Source organism: Candoia aspera, chromosome 1 (genome assembly GCF_035149785.1).
Source record: "Candoia aspera isolate rCanAsp1 chromosome 1, rCanAsp1.hap2, whole genome shotgun sequence".
NCBI lineage: Eukaryota > Metazoa > Chordata > Lepidosauria > Squamata > Boidae > Candoia > Candoia aspera.
Window position 1 is genome coordinate 93,033,349 of NC_086153.1, and position 26,607 is coordinate 93,059,955.

At 42.8% G+C, this 26,607-nt stretch overlaps 1 protein-coding gene across 3 annotated transcripts in view; it reads left to right on the forward strand.

Annotated features, from left to right (window-relative positions):
- Nucleotides 1-9,219: 9,219 nt before the first annotated feature.
- The window catches only part of SLC2A12 (solute carrier family 2 member 12), a 28,146-nt gene continuing 10,758 nt past the window's right edge, over nucleotides 9,220-26,607 (forward strand). Inside the window, exons 1-2 of one of the 3 annotated variants that reach the window (XM_063309799.1) lie at nucleotides 9,220-9,520; nucleotides 23,860-25,188. In XM_063309799.1, the coding sequence (XP_063165869.1) occupies nucleotides 9,418-9,520; nucleotides 23,860-25,188 (1,432 nt within the window). In that variant the 5' untranslated portion in view covers nucleotides 9,220-9,417. Of the gene's footprint in view, nucleotides 9,521-10,098; nucleotides 10,235-23,859; nucleotides 25,189-26,607 lie in introns of those variants that run through there. The other 2 variants (XM_063309790.1, XM_063309807.1) reach the window with 2 other exon arrangements.

Genomic DNA, 26,607 nt, shown 5'->3' on the forward strand with positions numbered 1-26,607 from the left:
TTAACTAACCCATATCTCATAGTTGGACACTGCTTCAATGTTTAGCTGAAATCTGGAAATGTGGACCTCATGTTCTTGTCTACAGAGCAACAAAATAAGTCTAGTCTATTCTCCATAATGGCCTTTAGCATATTTTCTCCATGCCTCACCAACTCTTTTAAAGATTTCCTGGTCAGACATAGTGATCCTGCCCCTCCTTTCCTGTACATATTCTAATTTGTCAATGTTCTCAGAACCTGCCCATAACTGGAGATGGTAGTCCAGTGGCAGCCTGATCAGATGAATATCAGCGAAAAGATGGGGGGATCTAACCAGATGCTTAAGAAAATGCTATAGAGGAAAAGAATTCTCATGAAATGCCTAACTCAGTCACTGACCCAGTCAAGAGGCCTAACCAGTAGTTCTCGGAGCACAGCGTCATACTAACTTGGATCAAAAATCATAGGTTTTGGAATACAGAATCCCCATTCACTTTTTCCAGGAAATGTATGGTGGTATCTCATGAACACTATTAATTACTGCTACTACTACTACTACTATTATTATTGGATTTGTATCCTCTCTCTATATCTTTCTATATCTCTCTATATTTTAATCTGTTCAATCGTGTTTGATTCTTGGAGACTGCCTGGATAAGTCTCTGCAGTTTTCTTGCCAAGGTCTTTCAGAAGTGTCGTGTCCTTGCCTCCTTCCTAGGGCTGAGAGAGAGTGACTGGCCCAAAGTCACCCTGCTGGCTTTGTGCCTCAGGTGGGACTAGAACTCACCATCTCCTGGTTTCTAGCCTGATGCCTTAACCTCTACGCCTTACTGGCTTATGTATATCTGTGTCTGTCTGTCTGTCTGTCTGTCCATCCGTCCTCTCTCTCTCTCTCTCTCTCTCTCTCTCTCTCTCTCAAGGGGGCGAACATACCCAATACTTCTGCCTCCTATATTCCCCACAACAACAGCCCTGTGAGGCGGGTTGGTCTGAGAAAGAATGACTGGCCTCAAGTCATCCTGCTGGCTCTCATGCCTAAAGGAGGCCTAGAACTCATTGTTTCCTGGTTACTAGGCTGGCACCTTAGCACTACACCAAACTTCCTCTCATTATGAGAGAACTGGCAAACTTCATGATATCATCAACCCCTTTAAGTGAGGCTATAATGCTACCGTGCTTTGGCAGTGAGTTCTGCAATGAAGAAAGAGGCTTTTTCAGTTGGTCTTTCTCTCATTATTTTTCTGTTCCCACAACATAGCAGTCTGGGTGGCATAAGTTTAAGTGCAGGGCAAGAATTAGGTTTCTTTGGAGATAAATCTAAATTAATTGCTTGAGACAATTGACTCCTTGGTATTCCCATTACATACCACCCCCATTGACTCAAATAATTATGTTGTGCAAATAGTACACATGCTTGTGCCTGATTGAGGAAAAACAGGGGTTCAGACATGTTTATGTTGTCACAGTTACAACAAAAGAACAAATATATGGAAATTCAAGTTGGATAAATCTTCAGTACCATGTACCTCACTGGCCATCTGGTCCAAAAACTGTTTGTTTTCCACATACCTTTCTACCACAGCCCCAAACATGTCCAAAGCTAAGCTTAGAAGGTTTAGCAGAAGAGATATTTTCAGATGGCATCTGATGATTCAAACACATGAGTCATCCCACCTACCATGGCGGAGAAGTGTGCACAAGCCCTCCCATCCTCCTCCTCAAAACTTTAGCCAGTTGGATTTGAGAGAAAGTCCGTATGTCAGCACAAATATCATAATGAGCCAAACTCTGAGTATATACTGTATGTATGTACACCAGGGTTTCTCAACCAGGGTTCCATGGAGCCCTAGGGTTGCGCAAGAGGTCACTAGGGGTTCCTGGGAGATCATGATTTATTTAAAAAATTATTTCAACTTTGGGCAACTTCACATTAAAGAGGAAAGTTTCATTCTTTATTTTTAGTTGAAAAACACTGTTAGTGCATATATACAGGCCTACACATGAAGCGAATATCATAATTTTGTAATTTCTGGCCTAAATTTCAGCCTGAATGTGCAGGGGTTCCCCGAGGCCTGAAAAATATTTCAAGGGCTCCTCCAGGGTCAAAAGGTTGAGAAAGGCACATACCAGATCTAGAGGTAATTTGCTGTAAAAGCTAGATGGTTTAAGAAGGCATCAGAAAGAAAGAGAAGGAAGCAGAAGAATATATTATACACACAAACCCTATTCAAATGCCAGCTCCTGGTCACTGAAAGTTTCTTTCAGATCATCATTCCTCACTTTTTGAAGCTTATTTTGCAATTATGGCTTGAAGAATGATGGACTGCATGTGAGAGTTTACCTGATGCCAGGTTTTAATATTTGTGGTTTTAATAGATCTATGTAAGTATTAATGGCATATTGATGTAGTTTTTAACTGTTGATTGGGAGCTGCCAATCAGTTTGATATGAGAGAGCAGCTCTATAAATGTTACAAACAAACAAACAAATAAGAAACGTGTCTGTTTTGGACAAATAGTTTATATGGCATAACGTAGAATACACACAATTTTGCTTATGTTGCACGCTTTCATTACCAGCAAACACCCTGCTCAGAGAAGGTAAAATCCATGTGCCATGCTACCTGGCCCAGAAGTGAGTCCCAGATACTGCCAAATTAAAACTCCAAATATTTAATGTCATTGGTCTTGCTGACTAGGCTGCTGGGTATTATAGTTCAGCAACATCTGGAGAGCCACAGGTTTTTATTTTATTTTATTTCCCAGTCAGTGGATTTTCTGCAATAGGAAAGGTGATGGAAAAACAGTGAGAAAACACTGGAAGTGATTACACTTGTATCCCCAATAAATCTCTGTAAATGGGTCATTTCACAATGCAGCATTGTTTAGAATCAATCACGAAGTCGGTAGGAGATTTCGAGTTTACAATGTAATTTTCTGTTGAACTAATTTGCAATCCAGTGAAATTTAGATAAAAAGTGACACCATGTGGTTTGTTAAAGATGTGCAGCCCAACTCCTTGTTCCACAAAATGGAACAAATCGCTTTTTAACCCTTTAAGCTTCAAAAGGCTAATACAGTACTAGGAAAATCAAGGTACTAACGTCATCCTAGTTTGGGAGGGGGGAAGGACTCTGGAGGTCTATCACAAATTTTATGCAGATTTAAAAAGTACACTAACAAGAAATAATTTCACATCTGAAAAGGCAAAAGATACAAAAGTGTGACAATCCTCAAGGGAGTCATTTTGTCATTAAAAATATGTAACACTGATAGTTTTCTGAGACTCAACATGTTGAAAATTTTATCAGGACTAGGCAACCTGACATCTCTGGGAGCTGTGTGTCATTGGAGATAGGCTTTTTTTTTTGCCTGCCAGACTCCCTGTTACCTATGCGCCATATCTGGTAGCACAGTTACATCAATAATACCCCGACAAGCTGCCATTAGAGCACTGGGGAAAGGGTGGTTTAGCAAAGGTGATGATTTCATGTTATAAGGGGTGGAATCAGCGGAGGAGGAGGAGGAGGAGGAGGCAGCAATGAATCAGGACACAAAGAACTCTGGGGTGCCATCCACTGCCTCAAGTCTAGGAGGGGTGTTACAGGGACCTTTCTACACCAGCACTGAGGCTCCACCCCAGCAGACATGAATGCCAGGCCATGCAGCAACGCACACCAAGCCAAGTGGGCAGTCTATGAGTAGATGCTAAGTACAAAGTACTCTCTGGAGCTGACATAGTTCACAGCTCGTTAACGACAGCAGCTAGGAAAAAGCTTTTCAGCTATGTAAGCCTAGACAGGAACATGTTTAAACCCAGCCACCATAGTTCCCCAGTTGCAGAAAGCCATTTTGGCATCTGGCTCCAAACAATGGCTTCAGCTAATCTATTTTTCAGCTAGTCTGACTCTGGCTTGCTCCAGACAATGGCTTCAGCTAGTCTGCTTCCTGGGCAATTAAGGACAAGAATTGCATTGATTCTGCCTCTTCATTGACTGGATATGGAATTTTGGGGAAGGTTTTCAATCCAGTTGCTCCTGGCCAACAGCTGATAAGACCATCAAAATGGCAGAATGTCTAATACTTTGAGAGTACTGGATCAGAAAATTGGAAAAATTAAGAAATAAAAACCTGAGATTACAACTGTATCTATGTACAGAACGGCTGCCATGGTAGAGATGTCCAGTTGCCAAAAAAACTCAAGGCAAATTAATGAGATTGCATCTTGTTAACTCTTACAGCTTCTCCATGATGCTTTCTCCCATTACATATTATCGTTACCTGTTTTCTTTGCAGGGCGGTGGGAGAGAAGCATAGCCTTCCAAATCAAATACCAGACTATAGCCATGCACAATTTTTATTTTCTAAGAATGTCTATGATGGGTACAGGAGGCCCAGGGGAAATCCTGTAAAAACCAACTAGATAATGCCTGATACTTCATTTTGCAGCATACATGGTTCCCATTTAATAATTAGAAGTTACCAATAAAAGTATATTTTTTAAAAAACAAGCAAGATAGAGTCTAGTAAGAACCAAGGGCACAATACCAGTGGGAACCACATTTCTATCCCTCATTCAGGTGCTCAGGTGGTTGCACTCACAAATAAAACATGTGAAAACATTTTTTATTTTAGTTTTCTAATTTTAGATGGGGATTGATTTTAAAAGCCCAGTTGATTAGAAGAAACTGAATTGTATATATTAGGTAATTTTTGAATTACAGGTTTCTTTGTTCTCTAGATAAGTTAAGCAAATCACAGTTACTTGATCTCTAAAATGGCAGCGACTTACATTAATGAAGACTGAATAAAGGAGAGATTTGAAAACTGACCTCTTGTTGAACAAGAATCAACATTAAAGACGGATGAGCTATAGGTCTGATGTAAAGTGACAGATTACAGTCAAGCAGCTGGATTAGATCTGGATGGTTAAGATATGGGTTCAACATAATTGTTATGAAATCAGAGTTGGTACTTGTGAATTCAGGCTTGTTGAGATTGAGCAAACAAGCTGGTCCATAAAAGCTGAACAGTCCAATTTGCCTCTTGGTGTTATGAGTGGCTAAACAAACCAAGGAATTTCCAACCATGGCTTGTTTAAGCTTTACATCTAAATGGAATCACTATTTTTCTAACAAAACATAATCTTAAACTGAGAATACAGTAAATCTCTAGTTTCTGATTCAGGCTTGTTCAGAGAGCAACAAAACAAGGGTCTTGGTTCTGACAAAATACTAACCAAGATGTATGGAGTTTCCTTACAGTGCTCATCCTGCTACAAGGAAAAGCCAAAATGGGCAAAATATACTGGTTTGTTTGTTCTATCATAATAATAATTTAAAAAACTGGCTTATTATAAAGTGTGAATCAGACTGCCAATGGGCAAGCAGCTCTGCCTCAGGTCTGGAAATAGTGTTATAAATAGTATATAATTAAATCTGTAATGTGCTTTGCACATTCAAAATATTAAATATGATAAAATTGTAGCAAATGGTTTGACATGAGACTTGATTGAAGCATGTTGCCTACCAGGACAGTGGACAAAAATATTGTTTTGGTGACATCTAGTGGAAGAAACATGAATATATTTTATATTGTCCATGTTCATCCCTAATGAAAAGCAGTTTCTTCTGCAAATGTCACTGTTTGCTTGTGGTAGTTATTTACCAGCAGGTTGGGTCTAACTAATGACAACTATAATCTCTAAAAAGTAGGCTGACCATATTTCCTTGAGGCAAAAACGGGACATTGAGATGGCAAAATGGGACGGAGTTAAAAACGGGACATTGGGATGGCAAAATGGGGCAGGGCTGGGTGATGGGCTGGAGCGGCAGGCAGGAACTTCTCGTTTTCTCGGGCTGGGAATCTTCGGATTCCTTCGTCTGCGAGAGGCAAGGCTGGGCTGGAGAGTCTAGTGAACGGTTGTCCCCGACAAGCCGTTCCTCCACTGGCTGTGCTTTTACGTTTTTTTCTTCCCGCCGTTTCAAGGCAGAAGCCAATCGGCTCGCCCTTTGATCACCGCCTATCAGCTGATCCTGTTTTTTTCTTTTTAGGTGTCCCGCCAGGTTGAGTTCTGTGGCTTTTTTCCCGCCATTTCTGCCGAGCTCCCCCTCCTTCCACTCAAAGTCAGGCTGCATTCTGACAGGTTTGCGGGAACTTTCAAATTTTTAAGTAAGGTTTTTAAGAAAACAGGACAAAATGGACATTTATATTAAAACGACGGGACGGATGGAAATGTTAAAAAAACGGGACTGTCCCGTTCAAAAGGGGACGTATGGCCAGCCTACTAAAAAGGTGCCTAGAATAAATCTTACTCATTTCATTGGCATTATTTATATGAACTCAGAATTCCATTTGAAAAGCCATTATAATCTTTGTTATTAGGCTCTCTTGGACCTCAGTACTTTTGCTCATGGGGCTCTGTCACTGTTGCCATTGTGGTACACACGGGAGTGATGGCGGACTTGTACCCACTGAAGGCACTGCTGCTGCTCATAGATATCCTTTCACCACAGCAGCCTGGAGGAATTGATGGGTGCTGTCCATAGGCGCCTTTGGACACTAGAACAGCTGCATTCCACACATCACACTAACTGTTGTTTTTTGCCACATTAGTATTTGCTGGTGCCAAGGATGAGTACAGGAACTGGCACCTGAGAATTCATAAAAACACTGTTGTGAAAAAGGACCAAATAAGATCTTTGAAGAAATACAAAAAGACAAGCCAACTCTTCACTGACAAGGAATTCTGATTGCATAAAACAAAACAACGAACAATCCTGTTGGGATGTGTTATATAGAACAGGGTTTTTCAGCCTGATAGTGTTCAGGCTGCAAACACCACTCACAAAACGTGCAGTTATTCCCCTTTGGGAGAAAAAAGGCAAGGGCTCACTTGAAATGTATGCATGGAGGGGATTACTTCAGTGAATGAAGTATATATTCCTGAAGTATTGTCCTGAATATGTCTAACCATACTTCTGAGTCTCCCCTCAAGTGACAGTTGGTTGACTGCAAGTACCTAGTGAATGTTTCGGGTTTAATGACATATTCTCTTTTAAGAATTTCTCAGTTGAACAGTTCAAAGTTGCTTGTGTGTCCTCTATTTCTATTTATTTGTTGCAGCTGGAGCACTTTCCAGTTCCTTCTTACTTCAAAGTCTTGATGACAAAGGAATAATAATGATGCCTCCATTTTTCATACAGTGCAACATGAGCACTTCAACAGTGACTTTCATTTTCGGTTTTTCTGTGCAATGCCGAAACTAGGGGAGGAAGGAAAAGTACTGAACTGCATCTGAGTATGCTTACTATATTGATTTTAAGAAAAAATATTAACAGTTCCCAATGATGGGTTGGAGAAAAAATTTCATCCAGAGAGATGCAGAAAATGTTTACTGAGGATATATGTTATATGTGAACCTTTCCTTTGAATCACTCTTTGAAAAATAATAGGAAATGAGACCACATGGGAAGTGGAATTCAATTCTTATTGAACAACTGCTTCTCATTTATTTTGGTCTTCCTCACTTGTCTGTTGATTTCAGTACTTCTGCCATCCACTGCTTAGTTTCACCAGTAGATTGCTACTATAAGTCCCTCTACAGATGACACCAAATGGATCTGGAATCCTAGTCTCCTATGTCTCAATGCCATTGAAAACAAAGCCTAATACAGTCTGACAGGAGCATTGGAAGGGTGTGTGTGTGTCAAAAAGTCAAGATAGCCATTGTAATGGTGTGATCAAATCCCCACCCCTTTTTATATGCACAACGCATGTGACATGTGTGAAAAGCTACAGGGCCTCAATCACATGGCCATCATCTTGACTTTTTTATGGGCTTTACAGACACCACTACAGTGTGATTTCCAGTATATTCAAAGCTGGCAGCGTGCATGTATTCAAATTTAGAATGATTACTAAAGCCACACCAAAACCATGTTCAACATTTGCAATACATAAACTTGATTTGCTCAGACTTCCTCATCTGAAATCTGATTAGGTGGCTATTAGAAATCTAGTTCCCCATGATCATCATTTCATTATGATTGAGTGCATCTGCCATATTTATAAAAAAAGCGGGGGGGAGTATTTTGGGGATGAGTTGCCTTTTCTGTATTTATTTTTATATTCTTGTTATTGTTGTTCATGTGGTTGTTTATGTCCCTAGAAAGTTAGTGGTTCAATATTACTGGCTGGGTGACACATTGCACTGAGTGACTTTGGTTTTGCTTTATACAATATAACCAACCACTGGGGTTTGTAATCCTCGGCTTATAACTTTGTGGTTGTGTGTGAACCCAAACAATTGTGGGTTATTCAGGAAATAATACTACTTATATAAATACTACTTATATAAACTTATATAAAGAGATATTGTAGACAACACTATCTTCCCATGCACCTGCAGGACAGCAGTATCATAATATATATACACCCACGTACTTTTGCTTCTGCAAAACCTATTTGTAATAGATTTAAATTTTTACAGAAATAATCCATTTTTGAACTGGCTACAAGCATCCCAATTTTCTTCTCAGCCATTGGGGGTTCTGCTTTCTCTTTCTTGAAAGCATGGCACTGTTTATTGAAAAAGGAAAAAAGAGCCAGACTACCAGCCATTTGATTTGCCTTAAGTGACTCTTCCCCCACATAAGGGCAAAAAACGAATACCAGTAGTCCTGTGCGTGGACGGTGCCCTGCGGGTGTGTGCGTGATTCGTTTGCTTGTTTGAGTAGGCCCAGCAAAGGCCTGTGAAGGCTGCTGCACGGGGTACCTTCTTCCCTCTCTCTCTGGTTTTTCGGGCTGAGGCCCTCCGTGTTCTGCCCAGGTAACATGGCTGGAGCCTGAGAAACCCCAGGGGCGCTTCGAGGCTGAACGCCTTTACAGGAGGGCCGCCTTACCGTGGCGCTCCAGATGGGCGTTGAGACCTCTTGTCCTGCTCATGGCAGCAGGATGAAGCCTGAAAGTTACTAAGAGATCCGCGAACAACTTTTCTTTCTGTTGCAGCAGGCTTTGCCCTTTACGGGCTCTTAACACACACGCGCGCACACGGGGGGGGACATGAGAGAGGGTAAAATACTCGTCGAGAAGCAGCTTAAACCTAACAGCTCCAGAGCGCCGGCCGAGCTCCGCGTTCTCTACTCCGGTTCTCAGCTATTTGTTAAAAGTGAAAACAATACGTCTGAAAGAAATCCCTCCCTTGCCCGCTGCTGATAGGCTCTGCCAGAATAGCAACAGGCCGGGTCACCGTAAAGGGCAAAGCCTGCTGCAACAGAAAGAAAAGTTGTTCGCGGATCTCTTAGTAACTTTTAGGCTTCATCCTGCTGCCATGAGCAGGACAAGAGGTCTCAACGCCCGTCTGGAGCGCCACGGTAAGGCGGCCCTCCTGTAAAGGCGTTCAGCCTCGAAGCGCCCCTGGGGTTTCTCAGGCTCCAGCCATGTTACCTGGGCAGAACACGGAGGGCCTCAGCCCGAAAAACCAGAGAGAGAGGGAAGAAGGTACCCCGTGCAGCAGCCTTCACAGGCCTCCAGCTCAAACAGGTAAAACAGCGGAGTGCGGTTGCGAATATGCCTGCAGGCTTAGAGGCGCAGATAATGCATGCCTGTAACTTTCCAGCGTCAAGAAATAGAAAAACACAAGGGACCAAATACATATTAACAAACAAAATAGCCCGGAAAGTTTGCAATCGTTTTGTCACTCAGCTTTATCATTCTTGATGTTCTTCAGGGACGTATTGGAAGTAACAGTAGTATCAATATGTACCTGTATCCCTTTGGCGTTTCACCTTTCCTCAGTCAAGAAGCCAAAGGAGGCAAACGGGAAGAATTCTGCTTATTCTATGTAACATTCTGTGTGGTGGGCAAAGCCAAGCGATAGAGTGTTTTTGTTTGTTTGTTTGTTTCTGCTTGCTTGTTCTTTTTGGTGCCTTCGAGTCAGTCTTGACTCCTGGCGACCATCTGGACTGGTCCCTGCAGTTTTCTTGACAAGATTTCAGAAGTGGTTTGCCATTGCCTGCTTCCTAGGGCTGAGAGGGAGTGACTGGCCCAAGGTCACCCAGGTGGCTTTGTGCCTAAGATGGGACTGGAACTCACCGTCTTCCAGTTTCTAGCCTGGTGCCTTAATCGCTACACCGAACTGGCTCTCATTTAAGTGACAGTAGCTAGATTTTAATACGGTTTCACCTGGTTCAAGTGAGTCTTACCTGCTGCACCACTTTGATCTCACTCATGAATGGCCTTTGCAACATTGTACGTGTAAGGTGTGGACTGTTTATCTTGCAGTTATTTTATGTCCTGGTTTAATTGGGCCACCAAGGCACCTGAACTATCACAAGATACATTCTAGCCTAGAGTGTTTGTTGTGCTCTTTGCAATACACCATGAAAACAACATGTCACCCTTGGAGCTTCTATTCATCATCCGAATATGGTTGTCTTTCCAAATATTTGCTGGTGATTTTGGCTCTGATTTCTGAACACAGCAAGACTGGTATCATCTATGTTTTTAAAAACCCTTAAGGTCGCAGTGTCATTGTTGTTTCATTTTGTTTATCCCAGATGTGCATGCCTACTTGGTCTTTTGTGGATGTCCAAAAGTAACACAAAAGAGCTACATGGGGTGGTATATTCATTCACAATGTGCTGATCCTGAGTATTTAGCATTCACATGACAGCTGAGATACTTGGAATGGCTTTGTGCAGATGGCTGTTTTCAATACAAATCCTTTTATGAAGTGCTTCTGTTCTAGCCAATGAATTCATAAAATGCCCTCTCGTAAAAGCCTGCAGCAAGGAATGTGGGAGGATGGAAGAGAACGTGTGTTAGTGCGATAAGGACTAATGGGTACGACTGATTAATCTTGAGCACTTGCTGGATTAGCTAATTAGTTAAAGAACATGGGCAGAATCAGCTTGCTCCTCTAAATAAGTGAAGGGCTTAGAATTCCATGGAAAATGGCACAAGGGATTAATAGGGAAAGCAGGGAATTAGCAAAGAGAAAAAGAAAGCCATCCTCTTGTGTTAGTGGAATCTGGGCCATCTCTGGAGGTCAGGGATCCCTAGCTGAAAAGGTCTCAGGTCTCCATTGCCTGCCTCTCTTAGCATGTACTGCAGCTCCTGACTTCCCACCTCACCTCCATCCCTGAAGTTGCCTAGCTCACTTCCCTAGCAGGCAGCAATGTTTTTGATGGGGGCCTTGTCAGTCCTTGGTTCTGCTCCATAACAGTATTCTGGTAGTGGGAGGGAAGGGAGATATACATTCAATGGATCAGGTTTGTTCCTGCCTTACGGCCTTATTCTGTGAGACCAGTGTTTCTCAACCTTGGCAACTTTAAGCTGTGTAGACTTCAACTCCCAGAATTCCCTAGCCACCATGTTGTTGCTAAGGTTGAGAAACACTGTATTAGACAATTAGGAGATAACTTTTGCTCTCATTTAAAGAGACCACTCATTTAAAGAGATACCACACTGTGAATGCAATGGATATTGACCCCTTTGAATCTGAGGGCCTCAGCAACTACCCAAGACCAATATTCTCAGATGTTAGGTTTGAGTGAAAGTCAAAATTCCTTCTGTTGGTAATGGTCTGAACGTGATTTAGATTATTCAGTACCTTATAAGCAGTTACATGTAAATAAAATAACTAGGTCTCCAGAAAAAAAAAAAGGCCATATTGAGAATGTAATAAATGTAGTGATACTCTGATAGTGGCTTGTTAAACATAAATTAACTGGTTAGATTTTGGGTTATTTCAAAGGCTCATTATCCTCAGTGACCATATATGGCTGCAGAAAGAAGCATTTTAGATATTAATTTTGCAAATAGTTGCATTTTAAATATATGTACATATCCAAAATGTGGGTGGTTGTATATAAAATTCCTTTATCTTTTTAATTTACTGCATCTACCATAAGGAATAACATGTTGATAGTCAATTATAAGTTATATTAGGAAAGAATGCATAGAAAGGGATTTTCAGTGTAATTAGATCAGATTTTTTTTAGATTTTTCATTAACGTCCTGTATTTTGATTAAAAGAATGTTAGGGTTTGTAGGTCTATTCCAAAATACGTGTTCCCTACAACAGTCCTGTGAAGTGAGGGGAGCTCAGAGAAGGGGAATGACCCATTGTTCTACCAAGTGTCCAGGAAGTGATCAGGTACCCAAACAATTGGTTCCTTTAGATCCAGAGATAATAAGCACATCAGTGAGTAAAGAGATTTTGAGCTTTATTATTAACTTAAGCAAACAGTCTAAGCAGATTAAACAGAAACATAAAAAGCACAACATAAAGAAAAACCATAACATACCAAGCAAGATGATACCTAATTTTTCATAGGCTGTCAGGAGCCCCTCTGTAAAGACAACGGAGATACCCTAGGGTGGCTCCATTTCCAGAGTACTCAGCCTTAAGTCTGTGCAGGAGCTTCCCAAGCTAATTTTGCACACAGCACCTGGTACCAGGGTTTGTGGCCAAGCTCCCCACTCAAGAGGCAATCCTAAGGTTTTTATCAAACTCTGGCACTAAAACCATGAGGTCCTGTTTTCATGGTACCAATACTGTTTTCATGGTACCAATACTGCAGGATCTGACTGGATAGTTCCCAGGGTCTGGGCATCTGTTCATGATATAATCCAGGAGCCTGGGAACCTATGCAGATAAGCTAGCACTAACATAAACAGTCTTGGGGTTTTCTCTTCTCTCCCCCGCTCTTTTCAAACAAGAGTGAAAAACAAGCAGATTAAACTTAGCTCAGAATGAACTCTAAACTTCTATAATTTTCTTAATATGAAGGAGAAATTAAAAAAAAGTCAAACTCCTCGAAATAGAATGGACTTCCGCATTGCCGCCACCACATGCACACGCATTTATTTATTTATTTATTTATTTATTTATATCCCACCTTTATATATATACACACACACATTATATACACATAGACATATACACATACATATATACATACCTATACATATACATATATATTCTTTTAAAACTTCTGAAGAAAGTTTTCATGGACAAATATTGGGTATCTGACTTTTTTATTGATTGCAATCCTAAATACATTTAAAATGAAAGTTATTTATGAGTAAATCTGGATTGCAGTATAAATGTCATTTCTTCCCAGAACTTTTTTTTTTTTTTTTGCTGTTTTGCTCTTCCTCCTCATTCACTTTGTTCTATTTCTGTCATCTTCCTTTTGGACCATTAGTTCAAATCTTTGGTTCCAAATGTAGCCTACCTGTAGATCAGATAAAACTGTCTATACTGCCTGCCTGAGACTGCTAATGTAAGATGGACTTGAGACACTGTCAGGTACATGACAGATCACAGTATATTGTTGATATAGGGGCTCTATTCAGGTTAGCAAGTTAGAAGTTAAAGCAGCATTACATTTCTGTAAGTTTCCTTTCTTCCTCTGGAAGCCTGTTATGTAACACAGAGTGAACAGGAGTAGGTGGGATGGAAAGAGAAAGGATTTGCTGCCCAAGTCTGTTGATTTCTGCCTCTTCCTTAGAATGATGGAATGGCAATGGGGTTTAGGTGGAGTAGAGGCATTCTGTCCTCACTGGGAGGAGAAACAAGATGTTACCAGTTCATTGGCAATAATTCCACAGGGTAATTTAAGGCTCTGAACTTCTGTACAGCCACCTCTTCCTTCACATGGCCATATGCATTTTGTCACTTTGAAGTACACAATTAATGCTTCTCCTCAGTGTCATTGCCTGTGACCTATAGTGGTGAAGGTGTTGGACTGGCACTCAAGCAGTGTTTCTCAACCTTAGCAACTTTCAGATGTGTGGACTTCAATTCCCAGAATTCCCCAGCCAGCCATGGGCTTCAATTCCCAGAATTCCCCAGCCGAGCATCTTAAAGTTGCCAAGGTTGAGAAACCCCTGGTATAAACAGTATAACCCACAGAGTAGTTGGAATAATTCTATTGTTGTGCATTTAAGGAACTTAGATTTAGATCATGTCCAGGAAATCCTTTTCAGACTTCAGTCTCTAAAGTGCATATTTTCAGAAAGCTATGCAATAAGTGTATGTGTTGCGGAGGGGAGTGCAGTAGTTTAAATGTCCATACAAATCAAAGATATTGGAAGTCAGCATGGGCAGCTAAACATGTCTGTACAAGAATAAATGCAAGTGCCTTCATTTTAAATTTATTGCCTAGATGTTAGTAAACTTTTGGAAAATGCAATAGAAATGAAAGAAGCAGGTGTTAATTTTGTGATAAATCACTTACAAGACTTTATGTAATTCTAAGAGAGAAGATGCTGTTTTTGGTCAAGAATCTGCTTGTAGGATAGGGAGAGAGGAAAGGAGATGATTCGGATCCTTTACAACTCAGTTGTCCTAGGAAAGGGTGACAAACCTTTAATATAATGTTAAATTGTATGCTGCTTAGAGTCATTGTTGAGTTGGACAGAAATTTACATTATAAATAAATAAATAATTTTGTTTATACTTTATTAATTCCTAAGTGCTTAATTCTGTAGTACCTGATGTCTTAAGAATTCATCATTCTCAATGGGGGAGTAGAGTCTGCTGGAGTGGGTCAGCTATAATACATTTAATGAAATGAATGAATGTACGAACAAACAAACAAACAAATAAATAAAGTGTGGATTTTAATAAAGTAACATATTACGGGAAACTGGAACCATACCAGATCACTTTTTTTTATTTGCATGATAGTGTTTTTAAAGATCATCCCCTCCACTTCCTTCTCACGTGCCTTTCCAAATCTTTGTCATTTGCCTGTTGGCCAAACTCCCACTCCTAAATATGAGAACCGCTTCTAGGATAGTATACTGTATTCCTTAATCCAGATGCTGTATATTGATTCTTTTTTTCTTTTTCTACTTTGAAGTACAAATTTAGTTTTCTGTTCTTGATTCACCTTGATGACCATTGACTGAGATATTTATTGTCAGTTGTCCTTAATTTTTAATTTACCTGACTGCCAAACAAAAAAAAGAGGTCTCTGATGAGCTCTATAAAACTTTTCTCCATTAGTTATTTACAGTGTCATTAGACTAAGTAGGCAACTGCAGTTTATTTACCTCCCTCTTTCCATATTGCTGGCCTTTCTCATCCCCAGACCACGATTCATCTAGCCAAATCATATGCTTTCCCATCCTGTTATGAAAAGCAGCAGAGAGGTTAGTAAAGAAAGTCCAGACAATACACTGCTATACCAGCAACTTTTTCTAATGTCATATAACTTTTTAGATCTTCTAACAGAACTTCTAACAGAACTTCTAGTGCCATAGAACATGGCTACACCAGCAACTTTTTCTAATGCCATAGTTCTACTAAGGTCCATTTATGAAAAAGGCTCATGCAGTGATGTGGGCAGTTTTGGGCATCCCAGGATATGCTCATCTAACACCTCTAAGAGCTGCACTGGCTTCCTGTGGGCTTCCAAGTGCAATTCCTCTGGGCTTCCAAGTTGTCACCTATACAGCCCTTCAGGGCATACGGTCAGATTATTTGCAGGACCATCTGTCTTCGATTGTCTGCTCATCCCATCAGAACTGGCAGGGTTGGCATGCTCCAGGTCCCTTCTATTAGGCAGTATCATCTTGTGGGACCTAGGAATCATGGTTTCTCTGCTGCAGCACTATCCCCCGTAGATTCAGATGGCCCCGACCCTGTTGGTCTTTCATAAGGCTTTAAAAACCTAGTGTTCCCTCAGGCATTTGAGCAAGTGATCCTCGTTGATTGGTTTATCTAGTTCTTGTCTTTCATTGACTGGAAAGTGGGATGATTTTTAGACCTTGGGCATGTGTTATATTATTGTTTTGGGTGTTATTTTTGTAAACTGTGTTTTTCGGTTTTAATCCTGCATTCACCACAGAGTCACTAGGGTGAGGTGGTGTAATGATTGCCTATTCTAGAACACCATCAGACTCATGAGCAGGATCACAAAGATATCTGATTTACTAAAGAATAGTATGCAGGATCACAAAGAAAGCTGAGAATGAAAAAAGCACGCCAAATGCAAACTAAAAACCCTTGGTACAAATGAGATCCCTCCCCCCGTAGAATCTTCCCAAGCTCACAATCCCAGGTGCTCCTAACGGCTCCTGATGGTCCACGGGAAAAGTCCTTGAACAAAGCACATAACCCAAACACATTCCATTGAAATGAACATAGATACAGAGCTTGGCACAAGGTTTCACAGCAGCTCCCTCCCAAACAGAAACGCACGTCAGCACCATGGCATGTGAAATGTTACGATGTACAGTGCACATTGAAACAGTGAACATGACAGGTGGGCAGCTGTATAACTTATTTAAATAAATAAATAAACCATTTCAAAATACTGTCAAATGGTAAGTAGTTCAATTGATAGTTAATAAAATATAGAATTGTAATAGCAAGTAGTATAAGAAACAAAATAGTGATTTGTTTTTACTGTAATAGATATATACTTAAAAACAGTTGGCAGAATTAAGGTCAATAAAATAGGCTTTGTGACTACTGTTTATGTTTGTGTTTATGAATTGACTGTTACAGTTATTAACAAAATTAAACTAAGTGAAGTACAGCAAGAGATAATTAAAAAGACAAAATGAAAGGAAGCCTAAAGGAATAAAACAATAGAATAGACTTGAGAACCAAAAATAATGAAGATGTCAACATGTAACACATCTAAGAAAGAATGCCTAGTAAAGAGTATGGGCTCCATCTTGAGTAATTACCTACTTAAAAATAAATTGCAATGGTGTGTGGAAAAGTAGTCAGCCCTTCTTCTGTTCACTTTTTTCAGCCATTATTCTTGTACTCGAGCATCTCCATCTGTTCCTCCTCGTTCATAATGAAGATGGTGACACATGGCTGTTCCTAAGCACATTGTTTAACGACAGTGCAATTAATGGAACATGCAGTTTAGTCCTTAGAAAGATCAGCTCAAAGTGGATATTAAAATGTATCTCAAGCTATGTCCAACTAGCACAGTTAAATATTTTTTTAATTCTTTTCCTCAGAGTTTCTCCTTTAACATCAGAAATTAAATTAATTTCTAAATATTCAGGGTAGTGTGGACTACCCGCAAGATTAGGAAAAGGCTATCATAAACAGTATGTAATTCAAACCATATGGTTAAGCAGGTGCATGAGACTTACAAGACAGTCTGGTTTAGTTAAATTATTTATACACACACACACACACACACACACACACATATATATATAAATTTGCAAGGTTTGGTACATTTTTGGTTTAGATGGAACATGGAAAATCACCTGCAACCTCTTATACCAATGTGTCTCTATGACTCTCCTATGATGTCTTTTCTGGGATGTGTTGTAATTTCCTTGTTAAAAAAAACACAATCCAGTGCAGATAAATAGTACCAGAGTTATTAACAGTTTCAGACTGCATGCATTACTTCAGTTGGAACCACATGTGAATCCATGTTGCAGATTAGCAGTTCTAGTGTAATTAACCCAGCCCTTTCCTATATCTTAAATATAAAAGATGAAAAAAGCTTGTAGAAAATTATTTAAAAATAAGAAAAGTAAAAGAAAAGAATCACTCTTATAATGAAAAGGTACCTGTAATGGTTGCCTATCCCAAACACTCAGACTCACAAGAGGTTACTTAAATGAAATCTGATTTATTAGGGAAATTATGACAGTTACAGAGAAAGCTGAGAATGACTAAAAGCGCGCCAAATACAAACTAAAAACCCTCGGGTCCAAACGTAATCCCTCCCCCCTACCAACCATAGCAACCACCCCCCTCCCAGGTGCTGGTAACCGTTTTCCACACATCCTGGGAAAGCAACGTTGAATACATGAGATAACCCAAATACATTCCAACCCAGCAGCCAACAGATAAAAACTCCCCGAAGAGGAATCTTCCTCCCTTCTGAGATCAAACACATATCAGGCTAATGACATGCGAAACGTTACGATGTACCAAGCACATTGAAACGGTGAACATGACATACTGCCCCCCCCCCCAAAACCTAAGGACCTGGTTTGGAGGGGTAAGCGTTATGGAATCGAGTAACAAGTACAGGGGAAGCCACATCGTGAGCGGCCACCCACTCAGGGTGGGGGAAGTGTTTCCAGCGAACCAGGTACTGCAGCGTGTTGCGAAGCTGGCGAGAGTCAAGAATTTCTTTCACTTCAAAGTGTTGTTGCCCGTCAATCATGATGGGAGGAGGCGGCGGAGGTTGATCATGCCAGCGGTCAGAGCGAGTAAGGGGTTTGAGCAAACTGCAATGAAAGACAGGGTGTAAGCGTTTCAAGTTATGCGGCAAATCAAGTTTAAAAGTCACAGGGTTGATTTGTGCGACAATAGGAAATGGACCCACAAACTTAGGAGCTAATTTTTTCGAAGGTTGAGAGGACTTGATGAACTTAGTAGACAGATATACCAGGTCACCCACTTGAAACGCAGGGTGAGGGGCACGCTTTTTATCAGTGTGCTGTTTGTAAGTAGACTGGGCGTCTGCTAGTGCCTGCTGGATGACCGGCCAAGAGTCCGCCAGCTGTGTTGCCCATTCGGACGGCGAGGCAGGCGGGATTGCCGGCTGTGGCAAATCAGGGATAGGGACAAAATCCCTGCCATGTACGGTGCGAAAAGGGGTTTGCCCAGTGCTTTGATGAACAGCGTTGTTGTAGGCAACCTCAGCAAAGGGAAGGAGGTCAACCCAGTCGTCCTGCTGATAATTCACGAAAGCACGCAGATATTGCTCCAGTGTTGAATTTAGCGCCTCTGTGGCCCCGTCAGTCTCAGGATGCCACACCGTGGACAATGCCTGTTTAGTACCCAAAAGCTTTAAGAACGCCCACCAAAATTGAGAGGTGAATTGTGTGTCCCTGTCCGAAATCAAGCGGGAGGGACATCCGTGTAACCTGTACACGTGTACAAGGAATAGGTGGGCCAATTGTCGTGCTGAAGGAATGGAGACACATGGGATAAAATGCGCTTGCTTGGAAAAATAGTCTTTTACGACCCAAATCACAGTTTTTTGTTGGCTAGGAGGCAACTCCACTATAAAATCCATGGACACCTCCTCCCAGGGGCAAGCGGGACTGGCCACTGGTTGCAACAAGCCTTGAGGCTTTCCCACTTTACGTTTAGACATAGCACACACAGAACAAGACGCCACATAATCCTTCACATCTTTGCGCAATGTGGGCCACCAAAACTGTCTGCGGACGAGGTGCAATGTTTTTACAAAACCAAAATGCCCAGCAAGCTTATCATCGTGCAAACGGAGTAAAACCTCCTTTCGCAAGCTGTCAGGGACATAGAGACGGTTGGATTTCCAAGCGAATCCCCGATCAAAAGTAACATTGTCTCTATTGGCTAGCAACCAAGTGTCAGTTTTCTGCTCCTTTAGAAACTTTTGTTGCAATTGAGACAAAATGGACACGGTGCCTTGCGGCGCGGAATCACTGCCGGCTGGCTGCTGCGCACGGGCTTGGCTGCGGGTCACAGCAGGCATTCCTAGTTGTGGCTGTGTCCACAGCGTGCTGACCACCTCTGGCGCTGCGCTGGAGTCCTGGGGTTGCCGGGACAGCGCATCTGCTAAAAAGTTCTTTTTCCCTGGGATAAACTTCAGTTTGAAGTTGAAGCGGTTAAAGAACTGAGCCCAGCGGACTTGTTTAGGGCTCAGCTTGCGAGGGGTACTAAGGGCTTCCAAGTTCTTATGATCAATCCACACCTCAAATGGGTGATTAGCCCCTTCCAGCAAATGGCGCCAAGAGTCCAAAGCCGCTTTAACTGCAAAAGCCTCCTTTTCCCACACATGCCAACGTCTCTCTGTCTCAGAGAATTTGTGGGACAGGTAGGCACATAGCTTTAAGCACCCTGCCCCATCGGCTTGCAACACCAGGGCTCCAATAGAATAATCAGAGGCATCCACCTGAACAACAAAAGGCTTGGAGGGGTCAGGATGTTGTAAAATAGGTTCCTGTGTAAAAGACTCCTTCAGTTTGTTGAATGCCGCCTGACAAGCCGGAGTCCATGTAAGCAGCGCGCCTGGGTTTTTTACCCGGTGGGTTTCTCCCACCCCCTTTGTCCGAAGCAAATCAGTCAGGGGTAAGGTTATTTCAGCGAACCCCTTTATGAACAACCTGTAGTAATTGCTGAACCCCAGGAAACTTTGAAGTTGCCTACGGGTGCGGGGTCTTTCCCATTCTAAGATAGCCTGGATTTTAGCAGGATCCATTTCTATGCCTTTATCTGAGATCTGGTACCCCAGATAATCAATTTGTGTTTGATAGAAGGCACATTTTGACAGTTTGGCATACAACTCAGCCTTCCTTAGTTTGCGAAGCACCTGCTTAACCAAATGTACATGTTCTTCCAGAGTTTCAGTATAAATCAATACATCATCTAAGTAGACCAATACCCCTTTAAACAGATGTTCGTGTAGTACTTCATTGATCAATTGCATAAACACCCCAGGGGCCCCAGCCAAACCAAAGGGTAAAACCTTATATTGAAAAGCTCCCAACGGGCAATTGAATGCCATTTTCCATTCATCCCCCTCCCGGATCCTCACACGGTAATAGGCTTCCCTTAAATCCAGTTTTGAGAAGATTTTCCCCTTTGCCAGATGTGATAACATATCTTTTATCAAAGGCAGGGGATATTTATTTGATATTGAGACTGCATTGAGCCCATGGAAATCCGTACAGAGTCTTAATGTCCCATCTTTCTTCGGGCGAAAGAGGACCGGTGCCCCCACTGGCAAGCTAGCTGGTTCAATGAACCCTCTTGCCAAGTTCTTGTCCACAAACTCCCTTAACAAAGTTAGTTCCTTCTGAGTCATTGAGTAAATCTTTGGCTTAGGCAATTGGGTGTTAGGCACCAGCTCAATGGCACAATCAGTTTTCCGATGAGGAGGCAGTTGATCCGCTTCTTTCTCCCCAAACATATCAGCAAAGACCTGGTATTCCTCTGGTAGACCCTCAAGAGGAGGGGTTGGGTACTGCGGAGTCGCAGCTGCCGCTACCCCCACCACCTCCTCTGGGGCTTCAGTTCCCTCTGGTGCTTGATAAAATCCATCCCTAAAGGTCACAGTTTGATAGACCCAATTTATCTGAGGATTCTGCTGGACCAACCATGGGACACCCAAAACCACCAAAGGACCCCCCACCGGAGCCACTACAAATGACAACCCTTCCCGGTGGCTACCCATCTGCAAGGCTACCAAACCGGTGAAATGCGTGACTGGTTTGCCCCCGGCCATGGACCCGTCCAATTGGGTGAAAGCAATGGGTTGTTGCAATGGAAAGGTGGGTAACTCCAAGGCAGCTACCACGTTGGGATGCATTAAGCACCGTGAGCACCCAGAATCGATCATCGCCCACACTTCTATCGTCTTTTAACGGGATCCCAATTTTACTTTCACAGTGAGAATGCGATAGTTGCCACTCACCGACACCGGCTCGCGCCCCACTTCTACCACCTGCCCTGCGGTGCCCTTTAGAGCAGGTGGCTGGCGTTTCCTGCCGTCTGTAGCAATTCTGGTTCACCCTCGTCCCCGTAGAACGGCATGCTTTCCAGCTCGCTGTCGGCCACAGCTGCTTTCATTTTTCTCGGTAGAGAAGGGGACTTCGCAGTCGATTTCCCCTGCCGGTCCTCACCCTTCGCCCTCGGGCATGCCGCCGCGCAGTGCCCCTCCTTGCCCCAGTGCAGGCACTGCCCCTTCGCGTAACGCCGCTCCTTCTCCTCTTCCCAGGAACGTTGTCCGGATCGTCCAAAGGAGCCCAAGGGGCGGGTGGGCTTGCCATCTCGCCCCGACTTCGTTGCTCGTCTCTGCGCAAACACCTCGTGGGCATGTTCAGCCTTTCCAGCGAGCTGGATCCACCCATACAAACTGTCAGGGTCATCTCACCCCAGCGACCAGCGCAGTACTTCGGTGTTTAAACCATCTTTGAACAGCTCTATGACAGTTGCCTGTGACCAATCTTCCACCTTCCCCGCTAGCGCTTTAAATTCCAGCGCGTAGTCAGCCACCGTTCTCGATCCCTGCTTGAGTTCTTTCAAGGCACGCTTCGCCCGCTCCTTCACTAGTGGATCCTCGAAATGATGCTGTAGAGCCCAGAGGAATTCGTTGAATTTCTCCAGTTCAGGGGCTTCCGACTGGCACATCTGTACATACCAGTCCGCTGCCCTCCCCTTCAGCTTGGTGGGAATGGTGATGATTTTTGCTTTTTCCGATCGAAAAAGCGACCCCCACTCTTCCATGTACGCCTTGGCATTCGTCAGGAAGAACGAGAGTTTTGTCGGGTCTCCGTCGAACTTGACAGAGAAGTCCCTCAATTCTCCGCCCAACGGGCTGTGCCCCCCCACTGGCGGTTCAGCTGCTCTGACAGGTCCCGCCCGCCTCCGCTCAGGGACGGGCGGCGATGCTAGTTCCACCTGGGAGCCCAATCCCCCTCTTTTGGGCGAGCTCCCCTTCTCCGTTCTGGGGCCTGGGCCTGGGAGGAAGGGGTGGAATGCCGCTGGCTTGACCCCTCCCGCACCTCTTTCAGCGAACTCAGGTCCATGCTCATTTTCTGCAAAATGAGCTCCAGGGAGTCCATCTTCGACTCTAGCACCTGGATTCGGTCTGGAGTGGGGGAGTCCCTCCTCGGCGGCACCTGTACCACCGTTGGTGACAGCGGGTATCTCTGCCTCCAGGACGAGCCCCTCGCCTCCGAGAAGTCCCCCCGACTGTCATCCCAGGTGACCAGTTCGCCCGGGGTTGTGACCGTGGTCTCTGGCGTGGTCTTCATGCCCGTAGCTTCGCCTTCAGACCCCGAACTCGCCTCCTCTCGAATCGCTGAGAGTTCTCCCAGGGGGGCTCTGTTGGGGCGCATCATGGTAGAATCGGGCTTTCCCTCGACCCCTCACTCTCCACGAGTAGCACATCTGGATCGGTCATCGCCAGCACTCTCCCTCACAGGATCGGACGAACTTGTCTTTTCCTGGATAGGGGCCAGTGGGATTTGAAGTTTTGGATTCTCAGCTTTATGTAATGGTTGCCTATCCCAAACACTCAGACTCACAAGAGGTTACTTAAATGAAATCTGATTTATTAGGGAAATTATGACAGTTACAGAGAAAGCTGAGAATGACTAAAAGCGCGCCAAATACAAACTAAAAACCCTCGGGTCCAAACGTAATCCCTCCCCCCTACCAGCCATAGCAACCACCCCCCTCCCAGGTGCTGGTAACCGTTTTCCACACATCCTGGGAAAGCAACCTTGAATACATGAGATAACCCAAATACATTCCAACCCAGCAGCCAACAGATAAGAACTCCCCGAAGAGGAATCTTCCTCCCTTCTGAGATCAAACACGTATCAGGCTAATGACATGCGAAACGTTACGATGTACCAAGCACATTGAAACGGTGAACATGACAGTACCTTGATATTAGCTCTATATCTCAGGTTTCCAACCGTCCATTATTCTGGTGTCCCAATCGGTGACCCATGTTTTGGCAAAAAATTTAACAGTTGGACATCAGATATGTTTTGCTGTTAATACTGTCTCTAGATACACCATTTCATGGTAGAATGTGTAACGAACACATTCTACCATGGAATCTCTATGACCAGCAATAATGAATGGGGCTCCACTCATCAGAAGTCTCAGGTTCCATTCCAGGTACAGGAAGCTCTGCCACAGCTTCACCATGACTGACCACTTACTTGGCTTAATTCTTAATTCCCTGGCCTCACACAGCAGCATGGTGGCTTTTGAAATAATAATAAAAATGGTTAATCTATTTAAGACACTTTTTATAGAATTCTCCATTTTAACTGCTTGAGCCTCTTGGAGAGGTATGGTATCTAAGATATACTTACTGATGCTACAAAACTAAATTGATTTTTCTCATATCCTTTAATTCCAGGTTGTGGGATGTTCACTCTCCTGTCATCCATCATTGCTGCCATCAGTGGATTTTTGATGGGTTATGAGCTTGCAGTTATCTCTGGAGCTCTTCTTCAGTTAACTAGCATCCTAACCCTTTCATGCCGACAACAAGAAATAATTGTAAGCGCACTTCTTTTTGGTGCCTTGTTAGCTTCATTAACTGGTGGGATCCTGATAGACAAATATGGGAGGCGACTTACCATTATGCTGTCATCTGGTTTACTAGTTGTGGGCAGTCTGATTCTGATAATTTTTGCCTCATATGGACTACTTATATTAGGACGGATTGTAATAGGGGTTTCTATTTCACTTTCTTCAACTGCGACATGTGTGTATATCGCAGAGATTGCCCCACAGCACAGAAGAGGCTTGCTTGTGTCTCTAAATGAACTCATGATTGTAACGGGCATTCTCTTTGCCTACATTTCTAATTATGCCTTTGCTAATGTTTCCCATGGCTGGAAGTACATGTTCGGCCTTGTTATTCCACTGGGGATTTTACAAACAATTGCTTTATATTTTCTTCTGCCCAGTCCTCGGTTTCTGGTTATGAAAGGTTTTGATGAAGCTGCTAGTAAAGTACTTGGAAAGCTCAGGACAACTTCGGACACTACTGAAGAACTCGCTATGATCAAAGCTTCTTTGAAAGATGAACACCAATATCATTTTCTGGATTTGTTCCATTCAAAAGACAACATGAGAACACGGATGCTGATAGGGATCGTTCTAGTTTTTTTTGTGCAAGCAACCGGACAACCCAACATCTTGTATTATTCATCCACTGTTTTGAAATCAGTTGGATTCCAGAGCAATGCAGTGGCTAGTCTGGCCTCAACTGGGGTTGGAGCAGTAAAAGTGATCAGTACCATTCCCGCCATTCTTTTTGTGGACCATGTAGGAAGCAAGACATTTCTCTGTATTGGCTCATCCCTCATGTCCGTGTCCTTGGTCACCTTAGGATTAGTAATGCATAATATACATGTGAACGTCACCACTGTCTGTAAAAACCAGTCTTTGGAAGAGTTCCGATTTCAGAGAGCGGGAACAGTGATCTTCAGTAATGAAACTTTTAAGGAACATTTTGCTGACACAACTTTATCTGTTAAAAGTTCACAGTGGAAGGATGAAAGTGCTGACCCAGAGAATCAGAACAAGACAGCATTGGCAGGAGATAAAACTTCTGTCCATATGCAAGCAGAATCCCAGGTAGCAGTTGAACCTGCAGAGGTACGAACCTCTCTGAAATGGCTCTCTTTGGCTAGCTTGCTTGTTTATGTTGCGGCTTTTTCCATAGGACTTGGACCAAGTAAGTATTACGTATATTGCTTTATATATTTTTCTCTCATACCTTTGTGTCAGTGTAAGGTACTTGGATTGATGTCACTAAACATGAAAGTTCTAGAACAAAAATTGTATAAGCAAAAGCCTTTCTCATATGCCCAGGACAGTATGATGTGTAAAAATGAAAATTCCACTGTAGCTCGTGTCTCCTAAAATCCCCCCCCAAAACCATTATTTTATCTTTTGATTCCACTGTGATATTTCAGAGCATCAAGTGGGAATGAAAACTCTTCTAACAACAGCAGAATGGGGGCCATCCAGATCTCGGGGCGGGGGGAACCTCATTCCAGAGGGCAGGCACTGGTTTATGCATGCATAATGGCATGTGTAAAATGGTCCGCATAGTTAAAGCAGTGGTGTTCCTTGTAGCAACATATGGCTGCGAGAGCTGGACCATAAGGAAGGCTGAGCGAAGGAAGATCGATGCTTTTGAACTGTGGTGTTGGAGGAAAATTCTGAGAGTGCCTTGGACTGCAAGAAGATCAAACCAGTCCATCCTCCAGGAAATAAAGCCAGACTGCTCACTTGAGGGAATGATATTAAAGGCAAAACTGAAATACTTTGGCCACATAATGAGAAGACAGGACACCCTGGAGAAGATGCTGATGCTAGGGAGAGTGGAAGGCAAAAGGAAGAGGGGCCGACCAAGGGCAAGATGGATAGATGATATTCTAGAGGTGATGGGCTCGTCCCTGGGGGAGCTGGGGGTGTTGACGACCGACAGGAAGCTCTGGCGTGGGCTGGTCCATGAAGTCACAAAGAGTCGGAAGCGACTAAACAAATAAACAACAAAATGTGTAAAATGGTGAAAGGGATTTCAGGGTGTACTGTACTCTTTTTGCATAAATTCTACTTTGAGAAATATCTGAATCACAATTATTAATACTTGTATTGTGAGAAATATTATGCCTATGTTTTCTGATTAAACAACCCATGTAAGGCATTGCAAGGAGCCAGGCTCCATCTCCAAGCAAGGCAACTGAAAACCAAACAAGAACAGGCTTGTCTTATTCTGAATAATAGATGTGAAAAGGCACCAACATAAACTTTGCTACTCTAGAATGTTGTGTTGGTAGGATTACTTGCTTCAGATGCTCAGTGACAATGGACCAAAGCCACCAGCTAGGATGGAATGTCATTATTTTCTACTTTCTTTTCATAATAATGCCTCATTACAAACTAAAACTATACTTGGATTTCTAGAGACTGAGACTGTACTGGAGGCTAATGTGTGGGCCTCTCACTCTTTCATGTCCCCTCTTTCTGTACGAGAACTTTTTCCCAGAGCAGAGCAAGGAGGGGAATCCCAGAAAGTGATGGAATCCCAGAAAGTATGGGAGCAACAGCAGCTGAGTTGATCTTGCTGCCTCCTTAAGACTGAGAT